Source organism: Bos indicus x Bos taurus, chromosome 14 (assembly GCF_003369695.1).
Source record: "Bos indicus x Bos taurus breed Angus x Brahman F1 hybrid chromosome 14, Bos_hybrid_MaternalHap_v2.0, whole genome shotgun sequence".
Lineage (NCBI taxonomy): Eukaryota > Metazoa > Chordata > Mammalia > Artiodactyla > Bovidae > Bos > Bos indicus x Bos taurus.
In genome coordinates this window covers 3,253,839-3,266,755 of record NC_040089.1, presented here as the reverse complement: position 1 = coordinate 3,266,755, position 12,917 = coordinate 3,253,839, and the positions used below count along the sequence as shown (strand labels likewise).

The 12,917-nt window shown below is 50.9% G+C and overlaps 1 protein-coding gene across 3 annotated transcripts in view; it reads right to left on the bottom strand.

Annotated features, from left to right (window-relative positions):
* TRAPPC9 (trafficking protein particle complex 9) overlaps positions 1–12,917 on the bottom strand; it is a 389,597-nt gene that overhangs the window by 271,359 nt on the left and 105,321 nt on the right. For all 3 annotated transcript variants that reach the window (XM_027560766.1, XM_027560765.1, XM_027560768.1), the window contains one exon: positions 10,246–10,398. In XM_027560766.1, coding sequence (XP_027416567.1) covers positions 10,246–10,398 — 153 coding nt within the window. The remainder of the gene's footprint in view (positions 1–10,245; positions 10,399–12,917) is intronic.

Sequence of the window (12,917 nt, the reverse complement as noted above, 5' to 3'; positions counted from 1 at the left end):
AGTCAGAACATTAGTTTTAGGAATTATCAAAAGGAAAGGTTCACCCTAGCATCATCCCCTGCAACCTTTTCTCCCCAATAAATCGGTTGTTAATACAAATTCTCTTGTGGAATAGCTGTAAGAATTCTCTCTCTCACCACACACACACACGCTTTTCAAAAATTAAGTTCCCAAAACTTGCTTTCTGCCAGTTTTTACACATGCATGAAAAACTATTTTCCCAGCCCTCCTCCTCTCATGCCCTCAGGTCCTGCTCATCCTGTGAGTTTTGCCTCCATCATCACCTCTGCAGACAAGTCTTGCCCCCCTTCCTGTCATACCAGCAGGTACATCTCCTGTCCAGCACTTAGCAAAGCTGCAATTTTTCATTTACATGTGAAACCGCCTGTCTCTCTCATCAGACCTGTGCAGTCTTAACAGAGTGATTAACAAAGTGATTAAAATCAAATAACACTTGGGATCTTTAGACGCACTGTCCCATCACAGCCGACCAAAGCCACACATGACCCCTGGTCACCCTCCTGGAGTTCCCCCGGCACAGACTTCTGACAGACAGCACTGCCCAGGATGCGAGACTCCTTGTGGGCAGGGGCTACATCTCGTTTTACATCTCAGGACCATCCCGAGAGCAGCAGAGCACAGACACACCTCAGTCTACTGCACTTCACAGAGACTGCACTTTTTACAAACTCAAGGTTTGTGGAAACCCTGCTGGGAACATTTTTCCAGCAGCATTTTCTCACTTCATGTCTGTCTTGCATTTCGGTATTCCTCACGGTATTTCCAACTTTTTCAATATTATTATGCTATATCTGTTATTATATCTTTGATCAGTGATATTTGATGTTACTATTATAGCTGCTTTGGCATTTTTTAGCAACAAAGCATCTTTAACTAAGTCATGTGCATTATTTTCTCAGACACAATGCTACTGCACACTGAACAGAACACAGTATACACATAACTTTTATAAGAACCGAGACACAAACAACCCTGTGACCCACCGTATGCAGTGTTCACTTTTTGCGGTTGTCTGGAACTGAATCCACAGTGTCTCCAAGGTGTGCCTGTGCATGGAACAGACACTCCAGAAATACTTGTGGAGGGGAAAATACACGCCATAATTGCTTACTTTACTCAACTACACACTGCATTATAAAAACCAAGAAAGAAGTTAAGTCTTGTTACTTAATTAGAACAGTTCAGTCTCTCAGTTGTGTCTGATTCTCTGCAACCCCATGGACTACAGCACGCCAGGCTTCCCTGCCCATCACCATCTCCCGGAGCTTGCTCAAACTCATGTCCACTAAGTCGGTGATGCCATCCAACCACCTCATCCTGTTATTCCCTGTGATCCATGTATTACTAGTATTCTGATTAGAACAGAATGCTAGTACTTTGTTACACTTCTATAATGTCAAACATTCCATAATATCCACTCCCATTCAAGTACTTATGAGTCCCTTATATATATATACATATATATATACACATACACACACACGATTCCCTCAAAAACTAAAGCAGATAATTAAAATGGTTTTACAGATGAATTCTACCAAACATTTAAAAAATTAACACCAATCCGCCTCAGACTCTTCCAAAAATTGAGAGGGGGAACACAACACTTGACCTGGAGAATGAGTAAGTTTTTCTGGAAGAAAGAGAGTCTCTGTCAATGGTTCCCAAACTTGGATGTTTACATGAACCATTTGGGACACTTTACAACATCCTGAGGCCCGGGTCACACTCTATGCCTATGAAATCATAAGGTCTAGAGCAGGAGCCGGAGAAGGCAATGGCAACCCACTCCAGTACTCTTGCCTGGAAAATCCCAGGCATGGGGGAGCCTGGTGGGCTGCCATCTATGGGGCTGCACAGAGTCGGACATGATTGAAGTGACTTAGCAGCAGCAGCAGCAGCAGCAGAGCACGAGCCAGGCAGAGCTTTTAAAGATCCCCACCTGATTCCAACATGCAACAGGGTTTGACCCCCTCTCTGTTGCTACTGCTGCTAAGTCACTTCAGTCGCGTCCGACTCTGTGTGACCCCATAGACGGCAGCCCACCAGGCTCCCCCATCCCTGGGATTCTCCAGGCAAGAACACTGGAGTGGGTTGCCATTTCCTTCTCCAATGCATGAAAGTGGAAAGTGAAAAGTGAAAGCGAAGTCACTCAGTTGTGTCTGACTCTTCGCGACCCCATGGACTACAGCCTACCAGGCTCTTCCGTCCATGGGATTTTCCTGGCAAGAGTATTGGAGTGGGGTGCCATTGCCTTCTCCAGACTCCCTCTCTGGTCTACACTAAAGGCAGTAGGCCTAAGAAGACATGGCAAGTCAGAAACATAAGTAATTCAGTGTTTCTGGCAAACAAACCGAATGATAGAGAAGAGATAGGTGGGCAAGGAGACCAAACAGGCAGCCAGGGCAGGACCACGCCCACCATCCTGGTGGTGAGGGCCCTTGGAAGGTGCGGGACAGGAGTGGGACGTGGACAGGTTCCACTCGGAGAAAGGACTGCAGGGAAACCATGGACAACAGCGAAGAGAGGGCAGAGTGAGCTGCTGGGAGACCACTCAGAAGGCTCCCAACAAGGTCCAGATGATCAGTGACCAGAGCCTGAAGCAGAGCGCTGATGGTGGGCGTGGAGAGATGAGCTGAAGAGACTGAGAACACAGAACTGACAAGCCTTGGTGCAGTCGCGAGCTCACAGCACGCCAGCCTGCAGGGATCCACGGAGGTCACCTCTTTCATCTTTCAAGGGGAAAAATCCTCTTCAATCACCTTTCCTGAACACCCAGTCTGTCTCCTGAGAATCACCACCACCACCATGGTGGTCATGTGAGCAAATGTTCCAGAAGACCTCAGCCCCAGTGCCCGCAGGAGGATCACCTGTTGCTGATGAATGACAAACACCTGGATTTCATCCTCTCCTGGTGGTTCAGAGAGTTATTTTCCAACCTGAGTTCAGATCTGAGTCAGCTGTCCCTCTTGCAGGCTCACAGGGACCAGAGGACCAGGGGACCCCCAGGTTATGAGACGGCGGGGGCAAGAGCCCAGCTCTCTGTCTCGCTCAGAGGTGCCCCTGGAGCTCCAGGAAGCAGAAGCAGCCTGACCTTTCCCTCAGCTGAGCCATCGAGCTGTGAGATGACGGCTTATGAGTCAGAAGGCTGGTGGGCAACACCAGCTGAACATAACGAGGGGCCAGCTATCCGCTGCACCGTTAACCTTTTCCTTGAGAACAAAAGCAGAGAACCTGATGAACACACAACAAAAACAGCGTGTAGTCTGACAAATGACCAACACAACCTGAAAATCACTGGAGACCTGATTGAAAGGGTGTGGGCTTCTGATTACAGCTTGGAGATGTTGAGAGCTTGGCGGGGGGGGGGGGGGGGGGGGGGGGGGGCGGGGGAACATCGCTTCCATCCTGAAGACAAGAAGACACTTGACAAGCTGGAAATTGACTTGTCCTGAACTGATGAGAGAAATGAAGTGCTAGAGAAAACTAACCTGAAATCTGTGGGCAGGCACCTCCAGAGAAAAGCAGGATCCCAGCACAGGTGCCTCTGTGGGCCAGCAGTTCACAGGTTCAGCGGGACACTGCAAGTGCCTGCGAAGGCCTGGCATGGGCGAGGGGAGCAGGAAGCCCCCAGGGCTGCCATGCACACCACGTATGATCTTCCACCAGGGCAAGGACCTGAGGACACCCACTGGGGCTGGGGGGGAGGGGGCCAGAGCCACTGCCCCACAGCAGCCCCTCCCCTGTCCCCACGGGATCAAGGCCTTCATCTGCGGGGGAACAGCACAGAGTAGAGTGCAGGGCAGGGGTGCAAACCCCCACGGCTGGGGGAGGGGAATGGCAACTGCCAAGCAAGCCTCCCCCTGGCCTCACCCGCCCCATCTCCCCCAGAAACAGAGCCCTCGGAGCCCACAGTCAGACCAGGAGTGCAGAGAAGAGGTCTGGCGGTGCAGTGGGGTGGGGTTGATGGTCACTAAAGCCATCTGAGCAGAGGCAAGAGAGCACATTTGGAAAGGAAGGAGAGGACGCTGGATAGAGCTCCAAGCGACTCTGCTCTGTGAAGGTCAAGACAGAAGGGAAGAGGCAGCACATGGAATGGATGGAGAGCAAGGCGGAGAAGCAAGAGACCTCCAGGCTGGGAGCAGACTTCAGAATTAAAGACAAAGATGGCCCTGGCCCCGTCTCAGTCTGGGGGCGCTGTAGTGAGCGAGACCAGAAATGCAGACGACTGTGGCAGCAGGGAGCCGGAGTGGCCCCGGGGACCAGAGGCTGCGGGCACAGAGCCCAGGCTCCGAGGCCACCGTCCAGCTCCTTCCTGGGGTTTTAGGGAGAGCGGCCAGCACCTCCATCACATGCTCTCACGTGGGGAAGGGGAGACAGGGTAGGCGGGGGGCAGGTGAGGGGGAATAGGGGAGAGACACAGTACAGCTTCCAGCCTCCATACTCTGTGGCCTCAGAAAAAATCCAAGTTAAGAACATCTTCTGAAAAACTAAAAAGAAAATCACACCTTTATGAAAGCCTCAGGCATCTAGGAATTAAGAAAACAAGAAATCTCTTGGTATTAAGATTACAACTGGTATTTGATTTCTGGGTAATTCAAGATGACTTTAAAAGTGGTCTTTAAAAAGTGAGACTGCATCTTCCCAGAACGAGTATCTGCTTTTGCGGAGAGCGGCAGACCAGGGCAGGCGGGCTCGATGCCACCAGGTCTCAGGTACAGTCCTCGGGGAGGGACAGCTTAAGGATGGGAACACACAGGGTTCCATAGCAAGGGCTGCAAAGAAAACCAGTCCCCAGCAACGGTCAGAGGCCGAATCTTCAAACTGTGAAGATGCAAACGTAATGAAATGCTGAAGGTAAACATGCCTTCTTTTTTTAACCCAAATCTCCAACTCTGGACAAAGAACTGAAATGATTCGAACTTACACCATAGGCAGATTTTGTCTTAGCTTAACAAACTATACATTTCAGGCAAGAACAAATTCTAACAGCTCACCAAATGCCGGGCCAGCTCCTCAACCCCATGCTGCAAACACCCCAGGCCCCCAGTGACTGTCGGACACGCTAGGTAGAGACAAACCCTTCCCTGCCGCCCGCCCACCCGCTGCACTCTCTTGCTTCACATCTACGTGCTGCACCCTCGAGCCCTCACACCTGCCACCTGCTGCACCAGGAGACTCTCGGCACCAAGCCACCCACCCACCTTCTTCCCAGTCTCCATCACACCAGCCTTTGCTCAGAGAACTTTCAGGGACTCGCCAACAGAGTCTGAGCTAGTTCCCTGAGTTTCAGGCCTTCCACAGCCGCCAAACCTACCATCCCGACCTAAACCCCCTCCTTGTCCTGAGCCTCCAGCCCCACCCACCCGCCGGGCTCACCCCGAGTCAGGCCGTCCCAGCCCTGGCCTGGTGCCAGGCCACACCCCCCTCCCTGAATGCAGGGTCCACAGCATGCCTTTCATCTCCTCAGCGAAGTCGTTTCTGGGATCTTCCCTGAGGCGGGCCCTGCGCTGGGCGCTGGGAGTAGAGAGACGTGAAGGGACACAGTGTGGGAGAAGCCGCGGCAGCATCTGGAGGCGCCATAGGGACACGCGGGCCGTGAGGCGGGCAGGAGAAGTGGGGCTCAGCAGGCAGACGGAGGAGGGACAGACACCAGGGAAACAGCACGGCAGGCTCAGAACGACCTGCCGACAGCCGTGTCCCCAGCGCCCCTCTCCAGGACTGCCTCCCCTTCTTTCCTCACATCGACTTGCTGACGGAACCAGGCTGCCTGCAGAGCTGACCATCGTCTGAACCGGAGGAGCCTCAGGTTTTCTCTGTCGGCCGAGTTCTCGTGAATCGGCAGGGAGAGCCGGGCGTGCTCGCCAGTCTCAGGTGTGATGTGGGGCGACACGAACTCACAGGCGGCGTGTGTTCTCCCATCAGGAGGAACATAACGCCTGCCTGTCTCTTATTTTGCTATGAGGATGCTCATGGTCTCGACCCAAAATTGGTTAGGAACTGCAAAGTGGCGGGCTTCTAATTCTACCCGCCCTTCTCAAGCGCTGGCTGGATGCTTCTGTGAAGAGACTGCCGTCATCAACTCTCAGGCCGTCCGACCGTACGTTTGAACGGAGAGGCGGAACACGTGCTCATTACCTGTCACTTTCAGGACGACATCGCTCTCCCCATCACTCTGAGGCGGGAGACCCTCTCCGGAAGCACTCAGAAGCCCTGACTGAAGTGCAGGCATCAGCCCGCGGAAGCCTGGACTGCCGGCAGCAGCCCCTTCACGTCCGGTCCTCCTTAGCACCTTTGCTCTGACAGCTTCCCTGCTGCAGGCTCCGCAGGATACTCCCAGACCACCTCACCACAGACACTTCCTGCCCCAGCCCTGGACGGGGCCACTTCTCCAGGAAGCCCAGGCTTCTCTCAACACCGGGACGCGGGCGTCAGGAGGCCCACTGCGGCCGAGCTGCTGGGTGTCTAGGCCTTGGAGTAGACATGGCAAATGGATGATCTTTACACACCCCATCATTTCTTCCTGCTACCTTTTATTTAAATTCTAGACCACGGGTTTTTACTTCATCTCTGTCACCTTACATCAGTTACCTCTTCCACGTGAGAATCCGCATTCAGCAGCAGAGTCAGGTGCTAGAATTAGATTACCACAGAACGGATCGTTAACTTGATTCTACATTAACACACAGTTTCAGAATACCAGGATCAACCCTATGTCCGCCACAGCAATCACTGAAGACAGTTTAAACTTGCTCTTGCAGAGAGTGGTTTCACTATCCTGGCAGAATAAGAGTTTTCTGCTGTCTTCTCCCCAAAGAACACTAATTTAGACCATCACGCACACAGGAGAGGGCCTCTGTGGAGGCCCAGGGACCCAGCAGAGAAGCCACAGTACACACTGAGATTGGACGCACTAACTCTACCCAGCTCACCCTCCCTGAAGGCAGCAGTTCAGTGCCCAGACAGACCAAGTCAGCCAGGCCTCCTCCCTGAGGGGCACTGTCGAGACTAGCGGGGCAGGGAGTGCCGTGCTTTCTCAGCTGCACAGAACAAGTGCCAAGATGAGGGCTTCTCTCTCACCTCAGCCAGAATGCTGAGGCCCAAAAACGTCTTCAGAGTCTATTTTTAATCCAGGACACAATTAAGAATTGCACATAGATAGCATCAGAGTGTTAGATCTCTTCCACCTCCTCTAATGGAGAACAATCCTCCCACTTGTTTTTTTTTTTTAAACAAAATGGAATCATCTACTTTATAGAGGTGTTGGGAAGACTAAATAGAAATAATGCAAATAAAGTGGCTGGTCCAGATCTGACATGCAATATCTAACAATGCTCAACAAATATTAATTCTCTGCCACGTGTCTACAGCCCACACTGGGTCCCGTGTCCTGCTCTGCATGGCAGCTGCATTTACTGCTGCAGGTTTTTGTTGTTTTTAAAATATTTGTTTATTTGGCTGCTCCAGGTCTTAGTTGCAGCATGCAGCATCTTTCGTTTTGCAGCATGTGGGATCTAGTTCTCTGACCAGGGATCAAACCTGGGCCTCCTGCACTGGGAGCTTGGAGTCTCAGCCACTGGACAGCGGGGAAGTCCCTCTGCAAGTTTATGAAAAGGCATATAGATTTAGAAACCACAGCTAATGTGAGAGCCTGCCTGAAAAGCCAATCCAGAACCCCAGCTAGAGGTTCTGAAACTGCCAGACCAAGCACCGCCCGTGGGGCATCTCCCAGGCTCCTCTGCCCATGGGATTCTCCAGGCAAGAGTACTGGAGTGGGTTGCCATTTCCTCCTCCAGGGGATCTTCCTTACCCAGGGACTGAGCCCACATCTCCTGCATCTCCTGCATTAGCAGGCAGATTCTTTATCACTGTGCCACCTGCGGAGACCATGGAGAGGGCATCTCACTTCAAATACTGTATTTGCCAGACCACTAGATACGTTAACACAAATTTGTGTAAAAGTAGATTACTTTAACACACAATAAAAACTATATTCTAATTCTGTTCTACTGTTAATATAAATGCCCATAAACCATGATGCTGCATCACAAAAATAAATACACATCAGTACAAAAATAAATAAAGAGGGCATCTCGTTGGTGACAGCCATGCTCCAGTGCACACCTGTGCTTCACCTAACCGACCGGAAACCAGACAGCCTTACGCCGAGGGACCAGTGGGTGATCCTAACTCCAGTTCTCTTCCACTTGGTTTTATTTTAAAAGTGAGAAGAAGGTATTTTCAGACTATAAATCCCAAGCTGCAACTTTACTTTCAGCTTAGGAGGGCAGAGGCAGTCCTCCAGAATTCTGTAGCTAAAGGCTGAACACATAAAGTCAAAGAGCCACCAAAATGGAAGCAGCTTTGGTTTCCACCCGAAGGGTCTGTGCTCTCTCGCTCCCAGGGGCACCCCACCTAAGTGAGCAGCAGCACGGTCACTGTGCGCTCCCTCAGCTCTCACATCCAAGGGCCTCAGCTGGACATCCACTTGCCTGGACACACCCCTGGGGATGACAGCTCATCAAGCCTTCCCAGGATAGGTGCTGGGCACCACTGACTCTGCCAAACTCCCTTCTTGGGGAAAAGAAGTCTCTGTCTACTTACAGAAAGATGCAGTCCAGCGGCATAAAGTCATTTACAGAGAGAAAGTATCCATTTCACCCGACATTTTTAAGTCCTTGTGTATTGTTAAATCTACATGGTATTTTCCGTTTTTTGTGTGTCCAATAGTAAACTTACTTTTCAATCTTCATTAACATTTTAAAATTTTAATAGGTATACTCCAGAGAGTGCAGGAGAGAACACGTCATGAGTGTGTCACAGACTTAGTGTGTTGTTGGTCAGTTGCTAAGATGTGTCTGACTCTTGGAACCCCATGGACTGCAGCACGCCAGGCTCCCCTGTCCTTCACTATCTCCCAGAGTTTGCTCAAACTCACGTCCACTGAGTTAGTGATGCCATACAACCATCTCATCCTCTGTCGCCCCTTCTCTTCCTGCCCTTAATCTTTCCCAGCACTGGGGTCTTTTTCCAGTGAGTCGGCTCTTTGCATCAGGCGGCCGTTGTTACTGCTGTCCAGGGGGCAGGCCATCATGAATTCATCTCTGCTTTCCAAGAGCCCGGTGGAGTGTCTGTCCCTAATGAGAGGTGGTTACGTGCCTTGTAATACTGTAAACCCATAAGCGGGGAGAGGGGGTATGATATAACTAACACTTGTTGACCCCTCACCACATTCCAGGTGAAGGGAACATCCTCCAGCAACTGCACAAATGGGGGATTACTGTCATCTCATAAGTTAGGAGGCTGAGGAGAGAGAAGTCAAAGTCACATAGTTCCTAAGTGCTAGCAACGGGATCCAGTGACTGTCTCCAACACCACCCTTGGACTGGCAGTGGCCCCCAAATCCATGTGTTGAAGCCCCAACCTCCAGTGTGACTAAAATTGAAGCTGGGCCTGAGGAGGTGATGAAAGGCGAATGAGCCACAGGGTGGGGCCTTAGTCTGAGAAAACTGGCATCCCTGTGGGCAGGGGAAGAGACACCGGGCTCGCTCACTCTCTGCCAAGGAAGGACACGGTGAGGAGGCACCATCTGCAAGCCAGGAAGGAGGCTCTCACAGAGCCTGGCCACGCTGGCCCCTGGACCCTGACCCCCAGCACCGCGAGGAGACAAGTGCGTGCGGCAGCCACGCCGGCTGTGGTGCTCTCTCTGGCAGCCTGAGCAGATACACCCCATGATGCCCCCATGCTTCATAAACTGACACAATTAATCTACCCAGTCTTACCCCTAATCAGCTAGTCCTCATGTTATGACAAAAATAAGCTCCATTTTCTCCACACTCCATCTCTTTATAGAAATCACCAGACTTTGAAGGAGAACTTTATAATCACAGCTAATTATATGTCTAAGGGATCACAGCAGTTATACTTGGAAAAAAAAACGCAGTGATTCCTATATTCCACTAATTCAGGATGACCTCCTGGCAAATGAGCACAAAATGGCAGAGAGTGCAAATTAAGAAACCATTCAACTAAAAAGTACTTTTATTACTTTCCACGTCCACAGTAACTCACTCACTAAGTGCGTGCCTGGGAGGAGTCTCACGCTGCTTGAGTTGATGCATGACAAGCACGAGGCAGAGACACAACAGCAGGGCTGGGGGGACGGGGATTGCTGCCATGTGTCTGGGGGCCGCCACGTGCTAATTAGGGTCGGGGAGAGCTTACCATCGCTGAGGTCTTGGAGGAGATTCTCCTGGCAGGAGAAGTCCAGCTTCACTTTGATGCTGATGGTGAAGGTAGCCACCTTTCCAGGTTGCAAAGGGAACTGGGCAAGGGTGTCTTCCAGTTTCCAGCTCAAGAAGTCGCCGTACAGTTTTTCTACAATGACAGCAACAAAGGTGATAATGCTCATGTGACAGAGGCAGCCTGAGACCCAGAAATCCCCCAGGAAAATCCAGTGCATCTTCAACAGCAAGGGAAGATGCAGACCCTGTAAAATGTGATGGATCAAAGCGCCAGAAAACTCCAGAATCGCGGCTGCGGCAAGGCCGTCACCTGCATCTGTGAGCACCACCCTGGACAAGAACACTGCACTCTGTTCTCAAGAGCACCCTCCTACTACAGAGCAATGTACAGAACACACAGACTCTATACACTTGCCAGCAACTGTTTTACTTTTGAGTATGCAGCCTATTCTGGAAAACACTGATTTAAGTTACAAACTGACGTGACCTCCAGTCCTGAAACTCTAGCCGCCTGCTGGAACGTATTCGTCTCTGGGATTTTGGCCCGCACCTGACTCCACAATGCAAATGACTGCGTCCCCCCAAGGCACTAGTGGGAGCGAGGTCCTCTCCACGACCCAGTCACGCACAGTCTACAGTGTGTGTCAACCGGGCTAAGGCAGTCTTTGTCTTTACTTTTCTATCTCGTAGATTAATTCAGGATGGAAGGGAGTAAGAGACACCAGGCGAGCTGGAGCCAGCATGGACAACCCCTCCATGTGGGCCCCGGGTGCTGGAAGCCCGGATCCCAGGCCCCAGGACTACAGCCGTGTGCGCTAACGCCTCTCCACCAGCCACAGCAAATCGGACCAACTTCTCTCTGAAACGCCAATACCGGCCAAGATGCTGAGGCCCTGCCACACCCTCAGCCCCCACTGCCTGCAAGCTTAGGGTGCCCTCAGAAAGGGTGCTGACTGAGCTGCCAGTTTCTGCATTAAGTTCCATGTCCTAAGAGAGACGTGTTCACACAACAGCAGGCCCACTCACAGGGAACGGCGTATTCACGTTCTGCAGCCAAACCACCAAGGTGTTTACACCTCAGTAACGACACAGAGGGCCACAGTGCACGCACCACCCTCCTAGCTGCAGCAGTACACGAAGCCAAGCTGCTTCCCTGTCAGGTTTGATGAGCTTTTATGCCTCAAAGGTGGGCCTTTCTGGTTCTTCCCTTCATTCAGTTCAGTTCAGTCGCTCAGTCGTGTCCGACTCTTTGCAACCCCGTGAACCGCAGCACTCCAGGCCTCCCTGTCCATCACCAACTCCCGGAGTCCACCCAAATCCACGTCCATTGAGTCGGTGATGCCATCCAACCATCTCATCCTCTGTCGTCCCCTTCTCCTGCCCTCAATCTTTCCCAGCATCAGGGTTTTTTCAAATGAGTCAGCTCTTCACATCAGGTGGCCAAAGTATTGGAGTTTCAGCTTCAACATCAGTCCTTCCAAGTTCTGAACACCCAGGACTGATCTCCTTTAGGATGGACTGGTTGGATCTCCTTCCCTTCATTACTGGACTACAAAATGGAATGTCCGGGGGGCTTTTCAAAACCCTACGCAACGATAAGCTGTCAGCAGAAACGAGATAAACGTAAATCAAGAGTGGAGCGTGTATCACTAATGTTCTCCCCGGTGGAATTTAAATAGTTTCAGAAATAACAGTCATTATTTTAATGCTAGAGTTTAGCTCTGTGCAGTCACGTGAAATGGGTTATTTGACAGTGACAGTAACAGAGGAGCCGTTACTGTGCTGACCTTCCACGTCTGAGGACCTTCTAATTACAGAGACTCGGCCGCTACACTCACGACACGAGGGAGCAGCAGGGACGCCCCTCAGTCAAAACACCCATGAACTGCTCAGCACACCAACGTGGAGTCGCTGCTTCTTGTCAAAAAATTAAACCAGAAGAGTAAAGAAATTAAGGGACGCGTATGTGTATTTATATACTCAGGTACGTGTGTATCTATGTTTGTAGACATGCTGACACGAATCTCAGAATATCTGCAGAAAAGCAAATACAACTCATTCTTAATTTAGGCTTAATTATAATGAAATTTATGATTGCTTAAGTCAAGGCAGAAGCGTGCCTCTTTAATCACCTACAAATAAAGACTTGCTCACAAACAGACTGCAATTAGAATCAGACATGACGTGGGCAGTAATCCTTGTCGTGCTGGGATGGATGGTCAATGCTCGGCCCCATGTCAGGAGTGTGTGATCGGAGGACACACGCGCGCCACAAGCACCCAGATGACAGCTGGGACCCCTGGGAGGCCGGCATCCTACCCCGAAAAAGACCTCTTATGAGAGTCGCGATTATTTAATGTGAGAGAGAGAGAAAAAAAAACGACCTGAAGTATTACTACCACTCAGCTGGCGTTCGGTAGTGCTAAATAGTGAAAATTACTATTGCTGTCAAGACCTAGCACAGAACTGGGAGAGGGAGCATTTAGCTCCCTGTGGAGGAGTTCCAGTAAAATGGAGGTTCCAGTTTAGGACACTTTCCCGCCCTCCCTTTTATGTTATGTCACTCACTGGTGCTGACAGCTTGTTGGTGCCAGAGAGTGTAGGGACAGGAGTTCCTCCCTCTGTGTATCTTGGAAGCAGATGGTTTATTTT